The sequence below is a fragment of the Perca fluviatilis genome, chromosome 1, assembly GCF_010015445.1.
Source record: "Perca fluviatilis chromosome 1, GENO_Pfluv_1.0, whole genome shotgun sequence".
NCBI lineage: Eukaryota > Metazoa > Chordata > Actinopteri > Perciformes > Percidae > Perca > Perca fluviatilis.
The window spans coordinates 33,347,131-33,368,151 of record NC_053112.1 but is presented as its reverse complement, the minus strand read 5'-3'; the positions used below and the strand labels follow the sequence as shown (position 1 = coordinate 33,368,151).

General features: G+C 40.2%; 3 protein-coding genes across 10 annotated transcripts in view; 2 read left to right on the top strand and 1 right to left on the bottom strand.

The window, feature by feature from the left end:
* Positions 1–193: 193 nt before the first annotated feature.
* On the bottom strand, positions 194–3,093 carry clrn2 (clarin 2). The gene is made up of 3 exons (XM_039807516.1): positions 2,608–3,093; positions 1,291–1,470; positions 194–975 (listed from the first exon to the last, which is right to left on the bottom strand). The coding sequence occupies exons 1-3, from the start codon at positions 2,858–2,860 to the stop codon at positions 707–709; spliced, it is 702 nt and encodes a 233-aa protein (XP_039663450.1). The 5' UTR covers positions 2,861–3,093; the 3' UTR covers positions 194–706.
* Positions 3,094–3,926: 833 nt separating this feature from the next.
* Positions 3,927–15,731, top strand: tapt1b (transmembrane anterior posterior transformation 1b). The gene is made up of 14 exons (XM_039807496.1): positions 3,927–4,210; positions 5,570–5,700; positions 5,797–5,915; positions 7,162–7,324; positions 7,432–7,567; positions 8,144–8,241; positions 8,321–8,390; positions 8,560–8,640; positions 8,821–8,930; positions 10,514–10,573; positions 11,781–11,849; positions 11,947–12,023; positions 12,263–12,435; positions 13,267–15,731. Exons 1-14 carry the CDS (start codon positions 4,033–4,035, stop codon positions 13,518–13,520), a joined length of 1,719 nt encoding a protein of 572 aa, XP_039663430.1. The 5' UTR covers positions 3,927–4,032; the 3' UTR covers positions 13,521–15,731.
* Positions 15,732–18,399: 2,668 nt separating this feature from the next.
* The window catches only part of prom1b (prominin 1 b), a 30,383-nt gene continuing 27,761 nt past the window's right edge, over positions 18,400–21,021 (top strand). For 3 of the 8 annotated variants that reach the window (XM_039807440.1, XM_039807433.1, XM_039807423.1), the window contains exon 1: positions 18,400–19,033. In XM_039807440.1, coding sequence (XP_039663374.1) covers positions 18,763–19,033 — 271 coding nt within the window. In that variant the 5' untranslated portion in view covers positions 18,400–18,762. The remainder of the gene's footprint in view (positions 19,034–21,021) is intronic. The other 5 variants (XM_039807450.1, XM_039807459.1, XM_039807484.1 and 2 more) reach the window with 2 other exon arrangements.

Sequence of the window (21,021 nt, the reverse complement as noted above, 5' to 3'; positions counted from 1 at the left end):
CTAAAGTTTCACTTTTTTTTTACTGAAATCATACAGTAGATTTATAGGCTACTATAAGGAGATCCTCACTGGGTTTATGACAGGGATATTATTTCACTGTAGAGAGCAAATGAAAGAGTTACATACAAAGGTTCAGATCATAGGAAGATAATTACAAAAATAAAACACACACAAAAAGAAGAAACACGTGCTGTAGGCTTACTCCAACTATTTTTTAATTGTTAACTTTAAATGTTTGTTTGTCACAAGGTTGTTAGTATGATTATAACCGATCCAACACATGTAATAAAAAACCTTTAATGATGGCCAAAGTGACATTTTTCACAGTTCCTATTTTCACGTTCATACTGCTGACTTTTTTGTTTAAGATGTGAGGATGTTCATATGACCAAGTTAAAGTGAATAAAAATCAAAAGATAATCGTAAGTCTCTTTCTGTTTATGGAAGTTTAGTTTACATTTATCACATAAGCCCATAACTCCCCTTTATTCATGCATAGCTGCACTTTCTATCAGGGATCAAGAATAATTACTGTAAAAAAAAAAAGGCAAAGGACAAGTTTGGGATGCAGGACTCTTTGCACTCATGTAGGTTACAGTATTAAGACTTAAGGGGCACTGGCACAGTGTTGGTTTCACTCTGCTGTCAGTCACTGTGGTTGGCTCCAGTCAACCATCAGTGATGTAAATGCTCCTTGGTTGGTCCTTCAGTAGAGTAGGTCCAGAGCGGCGATGGTTGGTTCTTCAGGTTTCTTGATCTCCGATTTGGGCAGTTTTATCCGGCTCATGGCAACCACTCCACAGACAGCAAAGTGAGTGGCAATGCTGCCTACACCCAACCAGAAGGACCAGTCCAGGCTGTTATCCAGGACAACCAGCACAAAGAGGTTCTCCTGATGATTAGCCACCCGCTCAGTCAGACTGTGGTGCCTCACTGCTGCCAGGAAACACAGCATGCCCAGGGCTCCGAAGAAAGCTGGAAGAAAGGTCAGGCAAGGGAAATAGAGAGGTGAAGTACCGGTAATGCTCAAAAGCATGAGGAAGGGAGATAAAGACAAAACACGTAAGAATAAAACAAAGAGGTGTGATAGAAAATGCACTGAAATTAAAATAACAATAAGAAGAAATTGGTGATGAGACAGAAAGGGGTGTTAACTGGGTGAGTTACATAGTGGACAGAAGCACAAATGGGAAAAAATGAGGGTGGAAATGTGAAGCAGGCAACAACAAGAAAATCAACATTTGAGCAATATTTTGAGGGAATGAGTAAAGACAAAGTTGCCTCACATACCAGCAATGAAGTTCCATAGGTAGAGTCCTTTGTGCCCTTTGATGCTCTGGTAGGGAACCTTGCGTGCGTTGTAAATGCAGAAAGACAGACTGACCAGTGCAAACCCCACAGCCACCAGCAGGAAGAGGATCACCATCATGTGAAGGCCGCCGTTCAACTTCCGCACAAGCTTTGGGAAAACTGCAGAGAGAAGAAACAGAGAAAAACACACATTGTCAGCCATGTGAGCTGGTTTGAATGGCTCAAGACTCGTGAGATCCAGGAAACAGCATAGAAGACGAGTTATGTTGCAGCCTATACTTGCCTAAAAAAGTGTTTGGAACTAATGCTTTGATGTAAAAATGTTAAGTTATTTGATATGTTTGTATTATGATATTTAAGTCAATAAATTAACTTAATGACTAACTAGCATGTCTCTGTGTTTGCATTCCAATGCGGTGGCAGTATGTGTCCTGTGATGTGTGTTTCTTACTCTCATAGAAAATGAGAGCATGTGGCAAGTTTTAATTGTCATGCCTTTATTGTTTATATGGAGTTTATATCAAGCAAAAATGACCAAAAAGTATTTAAAAGACAGTGTATAGAAAATATAGAGATATAATAATTATTATAAACAGAAGAAATCTAATGAACTCATGGCAACTCATTTATACCCTAAGCAACAGGTGTGTATTTGTGCCAAAACACTGTTTTTCCTTAAGTAGCTTTGAGGTTGGAAAGAATAATTTTATTCTACTTTCTGACCGTATCATATTCTATAAACTTACGTTTACATTTAACCAACACAAAACTGTGTTTTGTTTTATTGCTGCTCTATTTCATAAAATATCATTGTTTTGTGAAATTCCCCCAAATACATCCTGATATATTTTGGAAGCTCTGTGATCTCCAGGACTTCTTTTGCTCGTAATCCTGATGGTGTAAGCTATTGATTAGAGGGTGAACGTTTACTTTGTTGAGTACTAGAGGTGATAATACCACATTGAGCTATCTGCATGGATGTTATATGTGCCATTTCCACTGTTAAATACACTCATGTAGACCTAGTAGCTATAGCTATTGCTGCTGATGCAGCAGGTAATGGGGATCTAAATTAACAATAGACCTTAATTTTAACTTTTTTACTGCATTATTTCACAATTGCATGATATAAGGCTAAATATTTGATCTGTATTTTTCATATTCAAGAAATAATAGCCTATCTTTGTATAGGCTAATGATTGTTTATTAGTTTAATACTGAACACTTTGGGTAGCTATAGTTTACCTAGTCTTCTAATGAATGCCCAGAGAGCTTACAGGCTGCATTTGATCTTACTGTATATTTTGGAGCGTCTGTTGCCGAGCCCGCACTTCTTGGTCTTTCCTCCCTGGAACAAGCCGTAGTAAATGTCCCCAATGAACTGCTCCATCTCCGGATGGGACGCGTTCACAATCTCAGCCCCGGTTTTACACAGGATCCGTCCGGTGACCCACCGCTCTGTGGACAGGGCCACGACCAGGAGCGCCACCGAGCCGACGCAGAGCACCGAAGCCACCGAGAACGTTATCCGTTTCCACAGCGAAGGCATCTTACGAGCCCATGGTGTCCCGAGGAAGGTAACACGACGCCGCGCAGCGACCGCGAGGCACACTCGGCGATCACCATGAGTTTATTCTATAGTTTGAAAAAATAAAAAATGAATCATAATCGGTTAGATAGCTGTTTCTCTCCGTAAAATGTCGCATGTACTGAAGTGTTAGTCACAGAGGAGGCGAAACCGAATCTATGGCTGTCAAAGAGATCCGTTACCGGGAGAAACTCTATCCTGCTCCCTCCCTCTCTCACCCTCTCCTCTTTATTCAGGGGATGACTTAACCTTTGCAGCGTGGCCTTTTGAGATGGAAATGTATCACGATTGGAGACCATAAAATCATTTAAGCATGGTGACAGAGTGACAGATATGATCAATTGTAACTCAGACTCTAAAGGTCAGATCAGAGCATTAAACACAGAGGGGGTAGAGTTTAGATTAGCCTTTGTGGCCTTTATACATCACTCATCTTTTTTTTCTTTCTTCATTCATTAAGGTCTATGTGGGGACTACTTTTGCATTAGGCTAGCCTACCTCGCAAAACATACTGCGAGGGAACGCAAAATATTGCGAGAGAATGCAAAACATATTGCGAGGGAAAGCACAATATTGCCAGAGAACGCAAAACATATTGCGAGGTAACGCAATAGTCCACTAGAAAAAAATCTCGCCGTGACACTTCCCTAAATAATCTTATTACAATCAGTAAAAAGAATGGGAAAAAAAGTTTTAAAAAGGTCTAGTGTCTGAAAAACATGAACATTGTACTGTTAAACAACATTAGGTCTCTGTAGCACTTAATTTTGATTGATTTAGTTCATTATTAGTTATAATGTATGGCTATTTTTTTTTTTTTACTTTATTATTGTTGTATTTGTTGCCATTTGATAGGCTATTTTGGCTGAATATTTATTGTATTCATTTTGAACCTTATTCTGATATGTAAGACGATGTTTTTGTCAACAAAGATGTTTGAAGGGGGAAAAAAATTAATCAGTAATAATACATAGGCTAATTTAATCAATCAACTGAACTAAGGTGTGAAATGTAATCAAGAGGATTTTGGCGACATCTGCCGGTGATTCGGTAGAACTATAGGGCGTGATGACGCCAGAGTGCGTGACGCAGATGCCAGTCTCCCAGGCAGCAGATGAGACCGTTTGGCGAAGATGGCGGACTCGCTGTCGTCAGGTCTGGGAGAGGAGCAGGAGAAGGAGAAGGAGGACAGGGAGAGGGACAACAAGTCAGCTAAAACAGAGAAGACCAACGAGAAGGACGGAGTCACGGAGACGTTGGCGTTCAACGATAAAAATGGCGACAGTAAGGGCAAGAAACGCAACCTGTCAGGTGAGAGCTTGCCTCGCTATTACAGCCCACAGTTTGACAGCGCTAACGGAGCTAGCTGCTGAAGTGATTGTTTTTCTATTTAACTGGCAAACCAGTGTTTGGTTAGATAACATCAATGCACTGTATGCGTGATTATGTGTGTTGCTTGGTCACGCAGTTACAATTCCTATCAGTTAGCTACTAATTCTGTGCAGCTTTGGGCGCTGCTCTGAGTTGGCACTTGATCTCAGGATGAAGCTAACACAGCAGCTACTGTTTCTTGAGCTGAATTAAAGTAACGTTAGGTGGCTAACTTATGTTATATGCATCCAAATTATACTCCGACGGTGACCGAGACAGCACTGCTGCATGTTATCATGAAGGAGTCTAAATATAGGCCAGTTGGCTTTTCTATCAAGACGTGCCTCTTTGCGCATGCGCATTCAGAAGGGCTGCTGAGTGTATGCATACTGTATCCAACCAAAAGTGTGGACACCCCTGTGTACTTTTGGACTGGAGCTGTTTTTCATGGTTTTGACTAGCCATTCTAATTCCAATCAAAGCACTCCAATGATTTAGTAATGCACTTCCATAAAGTTGGAAGACACTTATTTAAAAAGGCCTTTCCCAGCAAACACGTTGACTTGTTAATGTATTTAAACCACAGGTGTTACTCATAAAATGTATACACCTTCCTTGGTAAATGCCCACATCTTTCAAACTCCCTGGCCTTCATATTATAATGCATGCTTAAACATTTTGAATCCAAGCCCAACCTCATATGGAACCACAAAAGAAAACACTATACAACTGTACAGCCTGACTTGTACTCTCCCTGACTAATACATTGACTAATATACAAAATAGGTGCAGTATGCCTTTAGGTGAAATCTTAATGCTGTTGGATTAAATGTATTTCAGACAACAGTATGCTTTCAACTTGGTGGCAACAGATTGAGGAAGGCCCTTTGCTGTTTTAATCCAACAATGCTGCTGTGCATAAAGCGAAGCCCATGAAGAAATGGTTTTCCCAGTTTGGTGGAGAAGAACCTGACTGGCCTGCACAGAGCCCTGACCTCAACCCCCATCCAACACCTTAAGGGATGAACTTCAACCCCAATTGTGAGCTAGGATTTATCACCCAACATCAGTACTCAGCCTGACTAAGCCTGAGAGAAAATTCCTGTAGCCAGGATCTAAAATTCTTTTGAAAACCTTCCCAGAACAGCGAAGGCAGTTATAGCAGCAGATTTATGGTTTTGGAATGAGATGTTCAACTGAGGTGTGAAACATCATTGGCAGGTGAATTTCCCTTAAAAGGCTGTAAGCATCTATGTGTATGCGTTTAATGCTTTTTCTTCTGTCCATTTCTGGCTCTAGACCTGTCTCTGGTCAGATTTATAACTACTGAGCTGACCAGAGGCTACTTCCTGGAACACAATGAGGCCAAATACACAGAGCGCAGAGAAAGGGTCTACACCTGCCTACGCATCCCCAAGGAGCTCGAGAAGGTAAACGCACAAACAATTCCCTGTGGTGAAAAAATGTAAAGTCAAAAATAAATAAATATTCCTCCCCTCTGTCTGTCTTTCATTCTCTCTCTTTAGTTGATGACATTTGGCTTCTTCCTCTGCCTGGATGCCTTTCTCTATGTGTTCACTCTGCTGCCTCTCAGGGTGATTCTGGCCCTTTTGCGACTCATCACGCTGCCATGCTGTGGCCTCAGGTAAAGTATACACTCAGGTATTAGGGATGCAAATGTAAAAACATTTCCTTAATCAGTCATTGGCCACATTAATATTTGACTAAAATTAAAAGCTTTTGCGCTATACAAGTTTTGAATAAGCCTGAAAAGTTCTCATATGTTTGAATCAACACGCCTCTGATACAGTTTTTACAAAGACCTAATTTTGTTAGCTGTAGTATTAGTTTCCATAATTAATTAATGTGTGTGTGTGTGTGTGTGTGTGTGTGTGTGTGTGTGTGTGTGTGTGTGTGTGTGTGTGTGTGTGTGTGTGTGTGTGTGTGTGTGTGTGTGTGTGTGTGTGTGTGTGGATATTAATATCTCCATCCACTATGCAGTATAAGTGATAAAGTGTTAATCTAGGGCTACAGCTAACAATTATTTTTATTATTTTTATCATCAGTTATTGTGCCTACTAATCAAATTATTTGGTCTATGAAACATCAGAAAATAGTGAAAAATGCCCTTTGCTTGGTTTGGCTGACTGACAAATCTCATGTAAAGATATTGAGTTTACTATATGTATGACAAGAAAAAGCAGCAAATCTTTGCATGTGAGAAACTGGAACCATCAAATGTTTGCTTAACTGATTAAGACATTATCAGAGAAGTTGCAGATTAATTTTCTGTTCATCGACTGAATGTTTTAGCTCTAAAGGAAAGTGTTCCCTCTCTCTGACTGCATTTGTACAGCTGTACAAACTAGTGCTGAAATGATTAGCTAATTAAGAGTTTGTTAATCAATAGAACATTTATTAACAATGTTGATAATAGATTGAGTCAAGATTATTCAAGTCATTTCTAAAGCAAACATGTATAATTGTCACACTGTAAATTGAATACCTTTTGGATGTTGGATCTTTGTAGGATAAAAGCAATTTGAAGATGCAATATTGTGCTCAGGGAAATTGAGAATTTGTTTTTGTATCCTCTCGCATTTCATTGACTGATTTTATTTATCAGTTAGTTTTTTTTTAAATTAAATAAGAACATAATCGTTAGTTACAGCCTGGGAACAAACTGACTAATCTCTGATTTGGTGAATATCTTCACATGGCAACGTCCACATTTGTAACAGAAACAATCAGTGCAACGTTGTTCTTAACCTCTAGAGGGCACTAGAGCTTTTTCTGACTTTTTCAGACCAAACGGATAACCTGTTTTTCTTTCTCTTCTTGTGACTGCCTTCTGTGAACATTTCTTCTGTGTGTGTGTGTGTGTGTTTTAGTGGCTCCCGCCTGCTCCAGCCGGCCCAGGTGTGTGATGTGCTGAAAGGCTTCATTATGGTGCTGTGTTACTCTATGATGAGCTACGTGGATTACTCCATGATGTACCACCTCATCAGAGGACAGTCTGTCATCAAACTGTACATCATATACAACATGTTAGAGGTACACCCAGATTATGCAGCACAAAAATGGTTGATAACTCTGATTGTACTGTACAGTGAGCCACCAACTCATTGCCTCCCTGCCTCCTTCCCCTGTTGTGTTGCCAGGTGGCGGACCGCCTGTTCTCATCATTTGGCCAGGACATCCTGGATGCTCTGTACTGGACAGCCACAGAACCCAAGGAGAAGAAGAGAGCGCACATAGGCGTGATTCCTCACTTCCTCATGGCTGTGCTCTACGTCTGTATCCTCACTGAGAAGGACCTGTGATTGTTGTTGACAGTGACAATGCATTTTTCTACATGCATACATTAATGCTAATTTTGATCATTTTTCTGACAAATAGCTGACCCTCGTTAACCAATCTTTTACCGTTAATTGACAAGTAGGCTACTGAGTCCTAGTTCACCCGTCCGGGAGGCTCGGACATATTTCTGCAGCGAAAATATCTCTAATCTATGTATGATGGGTAGCTGTAACTGTTTGAGTACTGTTTTTTTGTCATCTGTGATGGTCAACTTTTAGTTTTAGACTAATGGTCGGACAACAGAAGCAATTTGAAGATGTCATATTTGGCTTTGAGAGGCATTTTCCACTATTTTGGGGCATTTTATTGACAAAACAATGAATCAATTAACTGAATATAATCCGCGGATTTATCAATAATGAAATAATCATTAGTTGCAAGTTACCTCACATAGCTTTACTTAAGACTAGTAGGATGTGCGTATTAGTGGGCTTACATCAGAATGAACACAGAGCATGATATTCTTTACTGTAGTCCTCAGTGAATTTCTTTCCTCAGCATGTCTGTATCTAGTTCTCCATGCCATCCTCATCATGGTTCAGGCAACCACTCTCAACGTAGCCTTCAACTCCCACAACAAGTCCCTGCTCACCATCATGATGTCAAACAACGTGAGTATGACACATTTAACTCAATTAAAGTGCGCGCAGAATGAGTTCAGCCATAATATGTACATTTTGTTTTTTGCAGTTTGTGGAGATCAAAGGAAGTGTGTTCAAGAAGTTTGAAAAGAACAACCTTTTCCAGATGTCAAACAGTGGTAAGTGGTCAATGATACCTAAAACAATCAAGATAAGTGGACTGTGGATATTTTGTAACTCAGCCTTATGAACTTGGTGATTTGGTACAAGGTAAATTTATGGAATTGAGCTCAGCAGCAGTGAGCACAAAGTAGGTTAATCCTGGATTGATTTGTTTATTTCCCACAGACATAAAAGAGAGGTTCACCAACTACATTCTCCTGCTCATCGTCTGTCTGAGAAACATGGAGCAGTTCTCATGGAACCCTGGTAACTAAAGCAGTGCTGCACAGATAATAATGTCTGATATCTATAGGGCTGAATAATGTAGATCACACTGCTCAGGTACATCATCGGGTCCTCTTATTGTGACTCAGCACTGTCACTGACTGTTGTAACTAATATTATATTGACTAGTGACACTAATCACTTTTTAATGTTTGTCTTCAGACCACTTGTGGGTGCTGTTTCCTGATGTAGTCATGGTGATAGCCTCAGAGGTTGCCGTGGATGTTGTGAAGCACGCCTTCATCACCAAATTCAATGACATCAGTGCTGATGTGAGTCCCATTTTGCATAAAGTACTTTCACAGTTCAACCATTAGGTTTTGGTTAAGTGTGACAGCCAAAGGAGCAATGTTGTTTTAAAGACAGTCCAAAAAACACATTTAAATTTGGCAAAATAATCTAATTCCAGGTCCATTTACTAGCTTTTTCTAGTTTTTTAAACCGTATTTTTAACGTCATCCAGTCCTCATAGGCGGATGGAGTTTGCTCAGGTAATGGGCTTTAATTCCATTTTGTATTTACAGGCTTTTAGCAGAGTCACTACACATGTTAGCCAGGCATACATGTATTGTCATTTACAGAACAAGTTGGGATATTCAGGAATTCCATCAGTTTGCATGTGAGTTGGACTATAGTTTTAGGAAAATAGGTCCTAATAATCCTTTGCGGCATGTAAACGGGAAGTACAATGTTACCATGGATTCCGTTAGTCAGCGGTGGGTTAACTTGAGCCCTGTTTTCTTTAGCCTGTGTTTGTTTACATTTTGGCTAATTTGCACCATTAAAAGTATGCTGAATTAGCTATTAGCAGTTCCTCTTTGCGTTGTACTCATGGATGAACAGACAACTATCACTGGATTACTTTTATACAGAAGAAAACTTAAAGACATGATGATTCTTGGAAAAGTTCTGAAGTTTAAGGAGCATCTTTTCTTATGAATCTAATCAGATTTATTGATGTTTATTTTCGATGGACATTAGAGATAATGATGTCTCTGTAAAGTAATAGTCACACACTCAAACAAAAAAGTGTGATTCTTGACACAAACTGTGGCAATCAGCGGCAGGGGTTTAATAGCTAGCAGTGATACCTAACAATGACACAGATCCGTTTTGGGTGTTGTTGTTCGAAACTCCATCCACTGACAAAGATGGTGAGATGCAGTCGAAAACTCAGGAAAAAGTTAGTAAGTGAACCTTGAGTTAAGATTATGTTGTTCACCTACTTCTTTTTATTTTTTTTAAAGGTGAAAGAATCTTTAAGCTCCACAGACTTTGCTCTTTTCTGTGTTTTTTTTGTTTTACAAACTGGTGGTCCTTTCTCTCTTTTTCTCCCTGTTTCTCCCTGTTTCTCACTGTCTCATACACCTACACACTCACACCAGATACACTTTAGTATCAGAGGGGAAATATCTGTCAGCGGAGCCATTTTCTCTTGTTTAATCACAACTTTGGTTTCATCCCATTTCCTTCCTTCATGTGTTCTCTTCCTATTTGATTACATTCAAGGAGTTGTAACTGTGGTTATGTAATGGAAACCAACTCCACAGGAAGGGATTAACCCCTTTGTCTCCAAAGTGTTAAACCTAATCACACAAACCTCGCTCACACGTAGTAAGCGATGCGCTCGAGCATCCATGCTCGTCCACATTTAATCCATGTGTGTGCACATTTTTGTTTTTGTCTTTTTACTCTGGTTTATTCAAAAGGCCACTACTGCCACTTTACCTTCACTTTACACTTGCACAAAACTGATACATACAACTCAGATACCAGATAGTCAGTAACTATATTTGTTTGATATTTTGATGTTTATACTTTGGCTGACTAATGCTGTGTTACTGTCATTTTCCAGGTATACGGCGAATACAGAGCCAGCCTTGCCTTTGACCTTGTCAGCAGTCGACAGAAAAATGTGAGTGAAATGAAATATATCTCACATTTCTCAAACTTGAGATCAGGATCACATTTTGGGTCTCTTGTTACGCACACATGGACACAGAAAAGGGGTGTATTTATACTTGTGTTATACACTGTATTTAGTCATAATAATGTGTATATAATGTGTAATACTGTATATTGTCAATCTTACATAACCCCTGGCCACTCCTGAAATACAGTACATAATATTTCATATTTAAATTCACTTGATAACAATCACATTGCTAATTGCTCAGGTCAAATTAAGTCAGGTCATAAAAGTTTGAAAAACTTTAACTACGGGTGAGCGTTATGGATAAAATCTTCTATCATTCATTTGCTTGTCTGGTGTGTGGTACTGCTGGCTGTAAATCTAATTGCCCCTCTGGGATAATACAGTTCCTTTAACCTATATTGTAATATCCGTATACTGTATATCATTGTGACTTTGTACATTTTTGAGAAATGTAATTGTAAAACCGGTTTTCATTGTGGCAGGCAGCTCAATGCACTGCAATCTAAGAAAATGTGGACAAAACACCTGTGCTTGTTTCTTCGATTTTCTTGTGATTTCTTAAAGGTGCTCTAAGCGATGTTGGGTGACTGCACTTCTTGTTGAAGTTCACAGTATTTTCAAACAAAACGAGGCTAGCTCGCCCCTCCCTCCTCCTCATCCTGTCCCCTTTCCCTCCCTTCCGTGCATCTGCGCACTAACCCCCCCAACCCCCACCCCCAAAACCTTCTTGTCGGTTATTGGCTGGAATGCTGGAAGACTGTTTGTTTATTTTTGGTGGTGCAGTTTGGCACAGTTTGTTTTTGTTGCCGTTTTTTTAAAGTGTGTTCAGGGGACAGGCAGCTTGCGGATAGTGAGGAGATGTTTGCTGTACGTGACAAAAAATGTTGTAGCCTAAAAAACGCGTGACATCGCTTAGAGCACCTTTAAGTTGCACTATGTTGAGCTCTCTCAGACAACATAGTTTATAGATAAACTAACCAGACAAGAATGTCTGTCTGTGTTTGTCTGATCCAGTAAATAAAAAATAAATAAATAAAAAGATATATATATATATATATATACTTGTTAAAGACTGAATGCCAAACAGAATATTCGTGTTGTTATGGAATGACTAATGCATTGGTTGGGTAGGAATAATAATGTTGATTGCTGTTGATGCGTTGTAAAATGTCTAAAATGTCTCCAGGCTTACACAGACTACAGTGACTCAGTATCCAGAAGAATGGGCTTCATCCCCCTTCCTTTAGCTCTGCTGGTCAGTCACTGTTTATAGTAATATCTGTTAATATTGTGTATATTGACTGTATAAACACTTATACACATTCTGATTATGTGTGTGTTTCTTTTTTCAGTTGATCAGAGTCGTGACCAGCTCAGTGAAGATCCAGGGTTCGCTCTCCTTTATGTGTGTGCTGCTGTTTTACCTGGGGTAAACGTCAATTGTTTTTTTTTCTGAGTTTTGAACACACATTTGCAGTGTTACTAGTGTTTCTTAATGTGTGTGTTTAGTTGTTAATGTTGACCCTTTTTTACATATCCACGTTTTGTGTGTGTGTGTGTGTGTGTGTGTGTGTGTGTGTGTGTGTGTGTGTGTGTGTGTGTGTGTGTGTGTGTGTGTGTGTGTGTGTGTGTGTGTGTGTGTGTGTGTGTGTTGTGTGTTGTGAGCAGGATGATCACTCTGAAGGTGCTCAACAGTATCGTTCTGCTTGGGACGTCCTGTGTGTTCGTCAAAGAGGCCAACATGGAAGAAAAGCTCTCGGACCCTCCTCCCTCTGTTGTCTCCAGCCGTGCAAACTCGAGAGCTCACCGCACCAAACACTTTCACACTTCACCACAGCAAGGTAATAATAACCAGTTTGTCTACCTCTCTATTCCTAAATGGCTAAATACAGCATTTGTTAAATCCTATCTTTGTTAGTTACTGCTGCTATGCCTGTTAAACTTTCTATTCTCACACGTTACATATGCAGTTTACAATGATAACAGCGGCAGATTTACCACTTTAAATTCAAAACATTGGATCCTTGATCTTCGATTGGTCGATTTTGTCGAAATGACAACTGTAACTGACAGATTCTATCGGCTGTAGTTGGCAAGCTGATTAAACTAACTATAGCACCATACGTTTGTTAAAAAGCTCTGTCTCTGAATGACTTTAATGTTTCCAGCTGACTCATTTCAAATCAAGAAACCTGTAAAGGTGGTCTTACACCGTTTGTTTGGATGCTTAGCTGTTTGTATTTATTATTACATTTTAACGTTAACAAGAGAAAAGCTTTCATGTTGCTGGAGTGTGAATCTCCCAAAATGTAACAGGACAGAGCAGTTAACATTGCCCTACTCTGATATAGTAACATCTAGAACTGACTTTGGTACAAAAGATACTACACAGTGGATGTGCTAGTCGTGAATGACATTACACTAATTTAGTTAGTTAATGATGTGCCTCTTGGCCTTAGAAGTGATGCTCGGTTACCAGCCTCCAAACTATGTGAAGGCTAAATGTCACATGCACACGGTAAAGAGAAATTCTAAGCTTTCCAGACCTGCCGTGCCTAGTTACAGTTGCTAAGCTATGATTGTACATTTGCTCTTTGGTAAAGGGGGTTGAGTAAACTGCCAGTTGTGTTACGCTTACTGTCCAATAAACTTTGCCACTCGCTCTCTAATAGAACCCGCAACTGACAGAGGAGGAATATCACTGGCAGCAGACAATCCTCCGCCCCCCAACGTGGCAGAGACCTCTGACCCAATACTCCCCAAGAGCGACTCGGACACATTCCTGACCACGCCCGACGAGGAAGACGATGACAAAATCATTAACGCCGACACAGGACTGGAAGGGGACAGACTTGAACACAGAACGCCCAAGAAAGATTTGCTGGAAATAGACCGTTTCACCATCTGTGGCAACAGAATAGACTGAATGTCGCATAAAACAACAAGTCAGTGTGTCCTGCTTGCTGAAAAACAGCAAGTTTCAGGGATCATACGCGGGTCATGGAGCATGCTCAGACCGGACACAGTTTTGTGCACCTGACCCCAGGAGTATTTATTTATTTATTACTGACAAAACCAGCAAAGGCATAACGCTGTTACTTCAAGCATCAGAGGCCTCGTCGATGCCTCATGAACCAGGTCGGCTTTGAGGATGAGTCTCGGTTGCCATGGCAATCTGCACACATGCTTGATGATGATGATGATGATGATGGTTCAAAACTGGCATGCAGAGCTGGAGCAGAGCACGAAGAGAGAAACAAAATCTGCACATGTGAAATAGTACAACGTGGGTGGCTGTGGAACATGACAGCTGGACTGTGCAAGTACGTGTTCAAAAGCACAACTATATGTACAGCGCAGAGTTGTTTTTAGAAAGAACAAAGCTTTTTAAAAACAAATTTGATTTTGATTAGAATATTTGAAATGAAGTTTTTATTAAGAATATTAGAATATAGATTTTTTTCTAAAATCGACCTGCAGGAGTAAGACTCACAATCGCACATTGTTATAATAAACACATTGTTGAAATCTTAAAATTGCTCTGCAGACACACACTACCCACCAACACACATTTTCAAAAGACCTGGTTAAAGTGAGCTACTGTGATGAGCCCAGATGTCCATAGCTGTCAGACATGGCAGCACTGACACTAAGTACAATCATATGTGCAATGTCTTTGGTCACAGAGGTGACTTTACCTATTGGACACGGATAGTTTGGAGGTTTTAGTATCGTGCAGTTTGTATTGATCTTGTTACTTTGAAGCACTGAGATAAGATGGTGCCTGTTTGTAAAGATAGAATTATTTATTTTGAAGTGGATTCCAAGCCCGACAAGTTTGGAAGATATTTCATTTTTAAGTTTTATATTTTTTCCAATATGCTTCATGTGTACACTCATCATTCAAGCATGTAGCCTACAGATAATCACGTCCTGGTGTAACACCATTGTGTTCTTGGTCTTGTTTCAAATTCATAGTTTGTGACACTGGCATACCACCGTCAAGCTAACATGTTTTGCAATTCTTTCCCATTATCTTGACAGTGATGAAAATTATTGAGATTTCATGTATGCAGGTGAAATGTTCGAGGATACCTGAAGGCTGATGAGTGTTAATCACCTGTCAATAACAAGAATGAAGAAGGATCATATGAGCAGCACTGTGTGAATCCAGCAATTTGTCATTTGCCAGAGAGCAGTTGTTTGACAAAGGTTGCTGGCATTGTTTGCTGTGGTCATCTGCTGCTGGCTTTGGTTAATGGAAGAAACTCTTTCCAAATGCTTGTGTACCCAACAGTCTTTTAGATGCTATAAAAGCTTAAGGCAGTTTTTGACAAATTAAGTGGATCATGGATCTCTGAAGTGCCAGGAGTTGCATGTCCAAGTTGAAAGTCCAACCTAGCCCCAAGTTTTGCCTCTCATGTCAATACCCCCATTTCATTAGATTCAAGCCACAGTGCTCATAAACACATTCTGTTTTTCAAAACTCTTCTAACAATCTTCTAATAATCAAGACTTTAACTTGTTTCTCCAAGTTGCAACTCTGTTAAAGTTGCTGGATTTGCTTTGTGAACCAAAATTAGTTGGGAAATAGATATACAATTTGTCTATATTGTTTACTGTAACTATGTTATTTTAAGTTTTTATACATTTATTATTTGTTATTTTTATTGAATCAAGCAAAAGGATTAGGAAGATCATAAATTAATAGACTAGGATTTATAGTTGCAATTTTGAAAATAGATTAAATAGATGGCAAACAATCCCACACAGTGTCTTTCACTTTTTATTTTTTTATTTTTTTTTATTTTTTTAAAGGTTCCCTGAAATTCATTGTTCAGAAAAAAAGATTACATGAGAGGCACAAACTAGGGTTAAAGGCATAGACATAGATATTTTGAAATGGGGTTGTAGGCTTATCCGTAGTCAGTGTATTACCTACAGTAAAAGCGGTCTGCACGCCCCCAGTTATGAGAAGCAGGCAGGAGTACTGTCAAGGAAGCTAATGTACTGCTGTGGACTGGGCCAGCAGCAAAAATGTATTTTAGCCACCTAAAAAAAAAAAAAAAACTATCTGTTTAAGTGTACACTATATTTTCGCTGCTTTACCTTGCCATTAAACAGCCTTTCCTTTCCACAGAAGTTTCCCCTCTCTCTCTTTTGACCGTTCAGTCTCCCTCTGCAAAAAGTACTCCTGTATACTCTGGCTCATTAAGTTATCCTCTTGTCTCCACAGTTAAACAGCATTTCATCAGTACTGACATAATCACTTGTTTTTATTTTTCTTGTATTTGTTGCCTCTTCCATAAACCGCTGAAAGTCTGACCCAAACAGCTGATCTCCACATCTGCGTTGCACTTCTTTGTAAGAATACAGAAGTTCTAGGGTTAAAAAAATGTGCCAAAGGAAAGGGCTACCTGATGGCAAAGGTAAAGCAATGAAAATATTTTAAATATAGCGTGCATTTAAACTGATATTGTTTTCTTCAGGTGGGACATTTCTTTTAGGTGGCTAAAATATGTTTTGCTGCTGCCCCGGTCCACAGCAGTACGTTGCTTTGCTTTTGTGTTGGTACTCTGGTCTCTTTCTCAAAACTAGGGGCGTGCTAGTCTACATACACGACGTTCCACTTCTGGGATTGCTCCGGTGCTGTCGAAAATTCCGCTGGATGTCCATTACCTGCAGCTTCCTTTGTGTTGGCATTTTAAACTCCGGTGGATTTCTGAGGACTATGGTTAACTGCTCCTCAGATCTCTGCAGGGTAAATCCAGACAGCTAGCTAGACTATCTGTCCAATCTGAGTTTTCTGTTGTACGACTAAAACAACCTTTGAATGTACATGTTTCAGTTCCTTCCATCCTGAGGCTATTTTGCAGGGGCCTTTGTGCCGTATGGCCCATAGCGCCGCTCAAGACGATTGTGATTGGTTTAAAGAAATGCCATTGAACCAGAGCACTTTTTTTCTCCCATCCCGCAATGCTGTGTGTACTTGGCAGACCCTCCTCCACAGCACTGTGGGGTAAGGTCTTGCAACGCGAGACTAGGGGCGTGCCGACCCTCCATATCCACTGACTATGGATAAGTAGCCTACCTCATACAACCCCCCACTTCAAAATATCCAAACTATCCCTTTAAGTCCAACCTTACTATTGGAGGACAGTCAATAAACTCAATAATTGCAGTCTTGTGAACAAAGGATGAAGAGTGTGGATCATGACAGGTGTGTGTGTGTGTGTGTGTGTGTGTGTGTGTGTGTGTGTGTGTGTGTGTGTGTGTGTGTGTGTGTGTGTGTGTGTGTGTGTGTGTGTGTGTGTGTGTGTGTGTGTGTGTGTGTGTGTGTGTGTGTGTGTGTGTGTGTGTGTGTGTGTGTGTGTGTGTGTGTGTGTGTGTGTCAGTGTCAGAGAGAAATAGATCATTTGCAGTGCATGGATGGATCTCACTACCTAAAGACGTATGAATCGGATATTTCATTGTTTATATGTACAACCCATCTACAGTATGTAACTCATCTCCTACGTGGTAGAAGGAGAATAAAACCAGATTTTGTTTTGTATCCCTTTCGTGTGTGTGTGTGGAGGGGTCGGGGTGGTGGTATGAGAGAACGGGAACAGTGGCGGGTGTTTCAGGAGTCACTGCAGGCTCTATTCACAGGGCAAACACTGCAGTCCACTGTTCCCCCTGAATTGCCATTTGGAGGGGGTCTGTCATCACAGTCATTCACACTCAGGGACTTTTATTTCAAGGTTCCAACTCTGATAAATAATTTGCCTCTGGATACATTACTTGTGTTTTCTTGGTTATGTCAACATACTTCACATATACATTTAACCAGTGTAGTGTCATGTAAAGTGACTGTGAGCCATGCAAGGAGGTGACAGAGGATGAAGGAGAGCGCTGATATATCAAAGACCTAACCAGGCTATGAACTTTGGGTTTTCCCTTTTTTGAACTCAAACCTTGTGTGTTTGCCAAAACTTGACTAGCCTTAACTGTCTATCTATTCAACTTCAGAGCTGAAGGTCAGCTGCTCAGTGACCACAGTAGAGTCATTGACTGGCCTCACATTCATTCAGAGACCCGCTGAGGTTATCTTCTAGTTCAATTCTCTCATTAGAAACCATAATGCTATCTGACCTCTACTGCTGTATAGGTGAGTGTAAAAATTGCAAACACACTTCAATTCTTAGCTGCATAAACATTACAGGCAGCCCAGCAGGCAGGCACTTTTTACAAATGCGTGTTATCACTGGAGTCAATATAGTGACAAAATTAAAAACGAAAAAATGTGATCAACAATATTATGTAGAAATCATGAAATGAACGATAGAGGTGTATATTGATGTACAGTGACTTAATCTGGTGACTATGACTGTTTATACATTAACAGTCGTTTAAAAATACTCTGTTGCAAGTAAATCACACATTTACAATTTTACTGAAGTAAAAGTATTACCATCAAAATGTAATCAGAAAGTACTAATTTTACATTATTTTTATTTTTATTTTTGTATTTCTAATTATAATTTTATATATCGCTGGGTAATTTGTGAATTACCCCCTATAAATAGTCCTATATTGTATTCTTAATCTGAATCTGGAAATTAACTATATATGTAGGCCTATTACATGTGGTGGAGTAAAAGTATCAAGTAACCGAAAAATGGAAACACTCAAGTAAACTACAAGTACTACATTACTTGAGTAAATGTAGCCTATTTGCTTTCCACCATTGGAGCTAACAGATGACAGGTGACGGACCCCGCGGTGTCGCGCGTGATGCGCGCGCCACAGAAGCTTGAGTGCACGCGGGATTAGGCTACTCGCAGCCGACCGGTGAGAATGAGGACGCCGAGATAACGAGCTCATCCTCGGCTATTGGTCCTCTTGAGTCGTCGAAGGTCTCCGGGAAAATGTCTACGATGCGTCCGTACCGTGAAACCAGGAGCTAACGGCTGCTCGAACCTCGACCGTTGGATGCTAAGTCTAAAAGTTTTCTTTCTTTCGGACTGTTGTTTGTGAGCTGCAGGGATAAACCACCGAGGCGGACAGGTGTCCTCCTCTCAAGTCACCACCCCGTCTCCCCTCTCCATCCCCCGCTACGCTGTAATACGACCGGGGCTTGGAGTTTGACTTTTTCTTTTTTGTACGAAACTAGACTTTTCTGAACCATGTTGTGGACAAGTTGGCTCGTCCTGCTGCTCTGCTGGGGAGCCACAAGCGGCGAGCAGCAGGCGGATGAGAGTGACGGGACCCCGGCTAAGGCCCGGGCGGACCCCCCCCGACAGCGGTCCCCTCCACCGGTGGAGCCGTTGGATTTTGGGTTTGTACCGGCGGCGGTTTATGATACCCACGCTTACTACGAGCCGGGGCCCATAGGGATCCTCTTCCACATGGTCCACGCGTTTCTCTACGCTATTCAACCAAACCCCTTTCCCAAAGGTGAGATTATCCTTCACCCCTCCTCATCCCCATCCATGCCCTTCTGTCTTCACTCTTGTTTCTTATTCCTTTCACATGAGGACAGCTGTCAGGGCTTTAATTTTTCTTCTGGATAGCCTACTTGTAATTGTGGCTAAACACAAAGCTTAAACTACCACCAAATCATTCAATGCCTGTTACACTCAATTATGTGACTCATCAATTATTGACCTTTATTGTCACTGCAAATGTTTTTTATTGGCCGACAAACCGAATGTGTGACCCCAAATAATTTAGATCGGGTCATACTTTTTTTTTTGCCACAGATGCTCACTATACACAGGATAAGAAATGTATAGGCTACATAGTATACAGTAAATAGTAGGAGTAAAATAAAATAATAAAATAAATGGCAAAAAGGTGTTTCGGCACAAATGAAAGTGCATGTTATAAATTACAAATTGATCAAAAAACACACAACAGGTGTATCTATGTTACAATATGATCATGTTACTGTATAATGACATCTGTCCAGTGTTTTCCAAATATTACAAATTAAACATGGCAATATAAAGTATGAATGGACAAAAAACATGTTTGATCTGTATTTAGAGGTCCATCACACTGCAAATAGGGGATGCAATTCCAAAAATATATACAAATTACTGTCAAAACATTTTTTTTTCTTCTGACTTGTTCCTCTTACTTATAGCTTGTTTGTAAAATACTGGATATTTACACATATTTAGGTCTCAAAAATCCTTCAAATGAAACATAGACCTACCAAGCCATAACCAGTAATGAGAGGTAACAACTGATCTGAAACCACTGCCCAAGCTATCTTTCTAGCAAAGGTCTCTGACTGACCTGTTTTACGTCACAAACTAAACAACAAAGTCCATAAAACATGGAAAACATCAAAGACACCGCTGTGGCATGAATTATTTGCACACTTCTGCTGTATCTGTTTTCTCTCTCTGAGTGTAAATCTGTACCATATAATGGCTGACTCAAAGCATAACTTTTAAAAAACACTCACACTAAAATGCTACTGGGCCAGAAGAGCAAGTGCACAGGGGACTGCATGCATTGATGATGTGTGCTTGTTGAGCGCATAACTCAATGTTACAAGATTAATGGGATCAATAGCTGTCACAGCTCATTAATGATCCTCTTGGGGGCCTGTGCTTTAACATTATTGAGGTGATTAAAAGGTGATCAGGTCTGTCACTTGATCGATATACATAGTGAATGTTGCTCTCTTGGTTGCCTGGTGTAGTACAATCTACCTGTACAATCCAGTGACGGATATATAGAGCTACAACCAGGGTACAAAATAAGCACCATCCAAATGCTGGTAAAATATGCGAGTGTCTGGTATTAGCTTCACTCACCAGCCAAATAAAAACAAAACAATGGTAATCTATTGCGTGGCTGGTAAAATTTGAACATTAGCCATTTGGCTGGTGGACGAAAAAGTTAATTTTGCACCCTGTAGGCTACAACCCTACTCAAAGCAGTGTGTTTGTTTTCTGTATAACTATGAGTGGTCACGTTGGAGGATGACATGCAATAGGATTGAAGGTTTTAAGTTGCTGCCATTTTGGTGTCCAGGGTTAGTGCCGCTGGCTGGGTAATCAATTAGCAGATCAGCGATTAGAAGAGGCTTTCTCAGTCACCTGCATCACTGCATAATACCTTAATCTACTGGACCATATGCTGCTACTGCCAGGGACTTTCCAGTATGGATGACAGTCACACGCACACATAGGTAGAGACCACCTGGATGTCATGTCACACACTACCACATCACATATCATATTTATGCAAAATCATGCATGTTGCTCACACACATCAAACACACACACATACCTCCAGGTTCCTTATTACACTGTTTACAGCATTTATGCAAGGCAATCGGTTGGTCCGGTTCAGATGACCATTAATAAACTTTGTTACCTAAAAAACTCAACAAAACGTTCCTTATTAACCATTTGTCTGTGAATCCA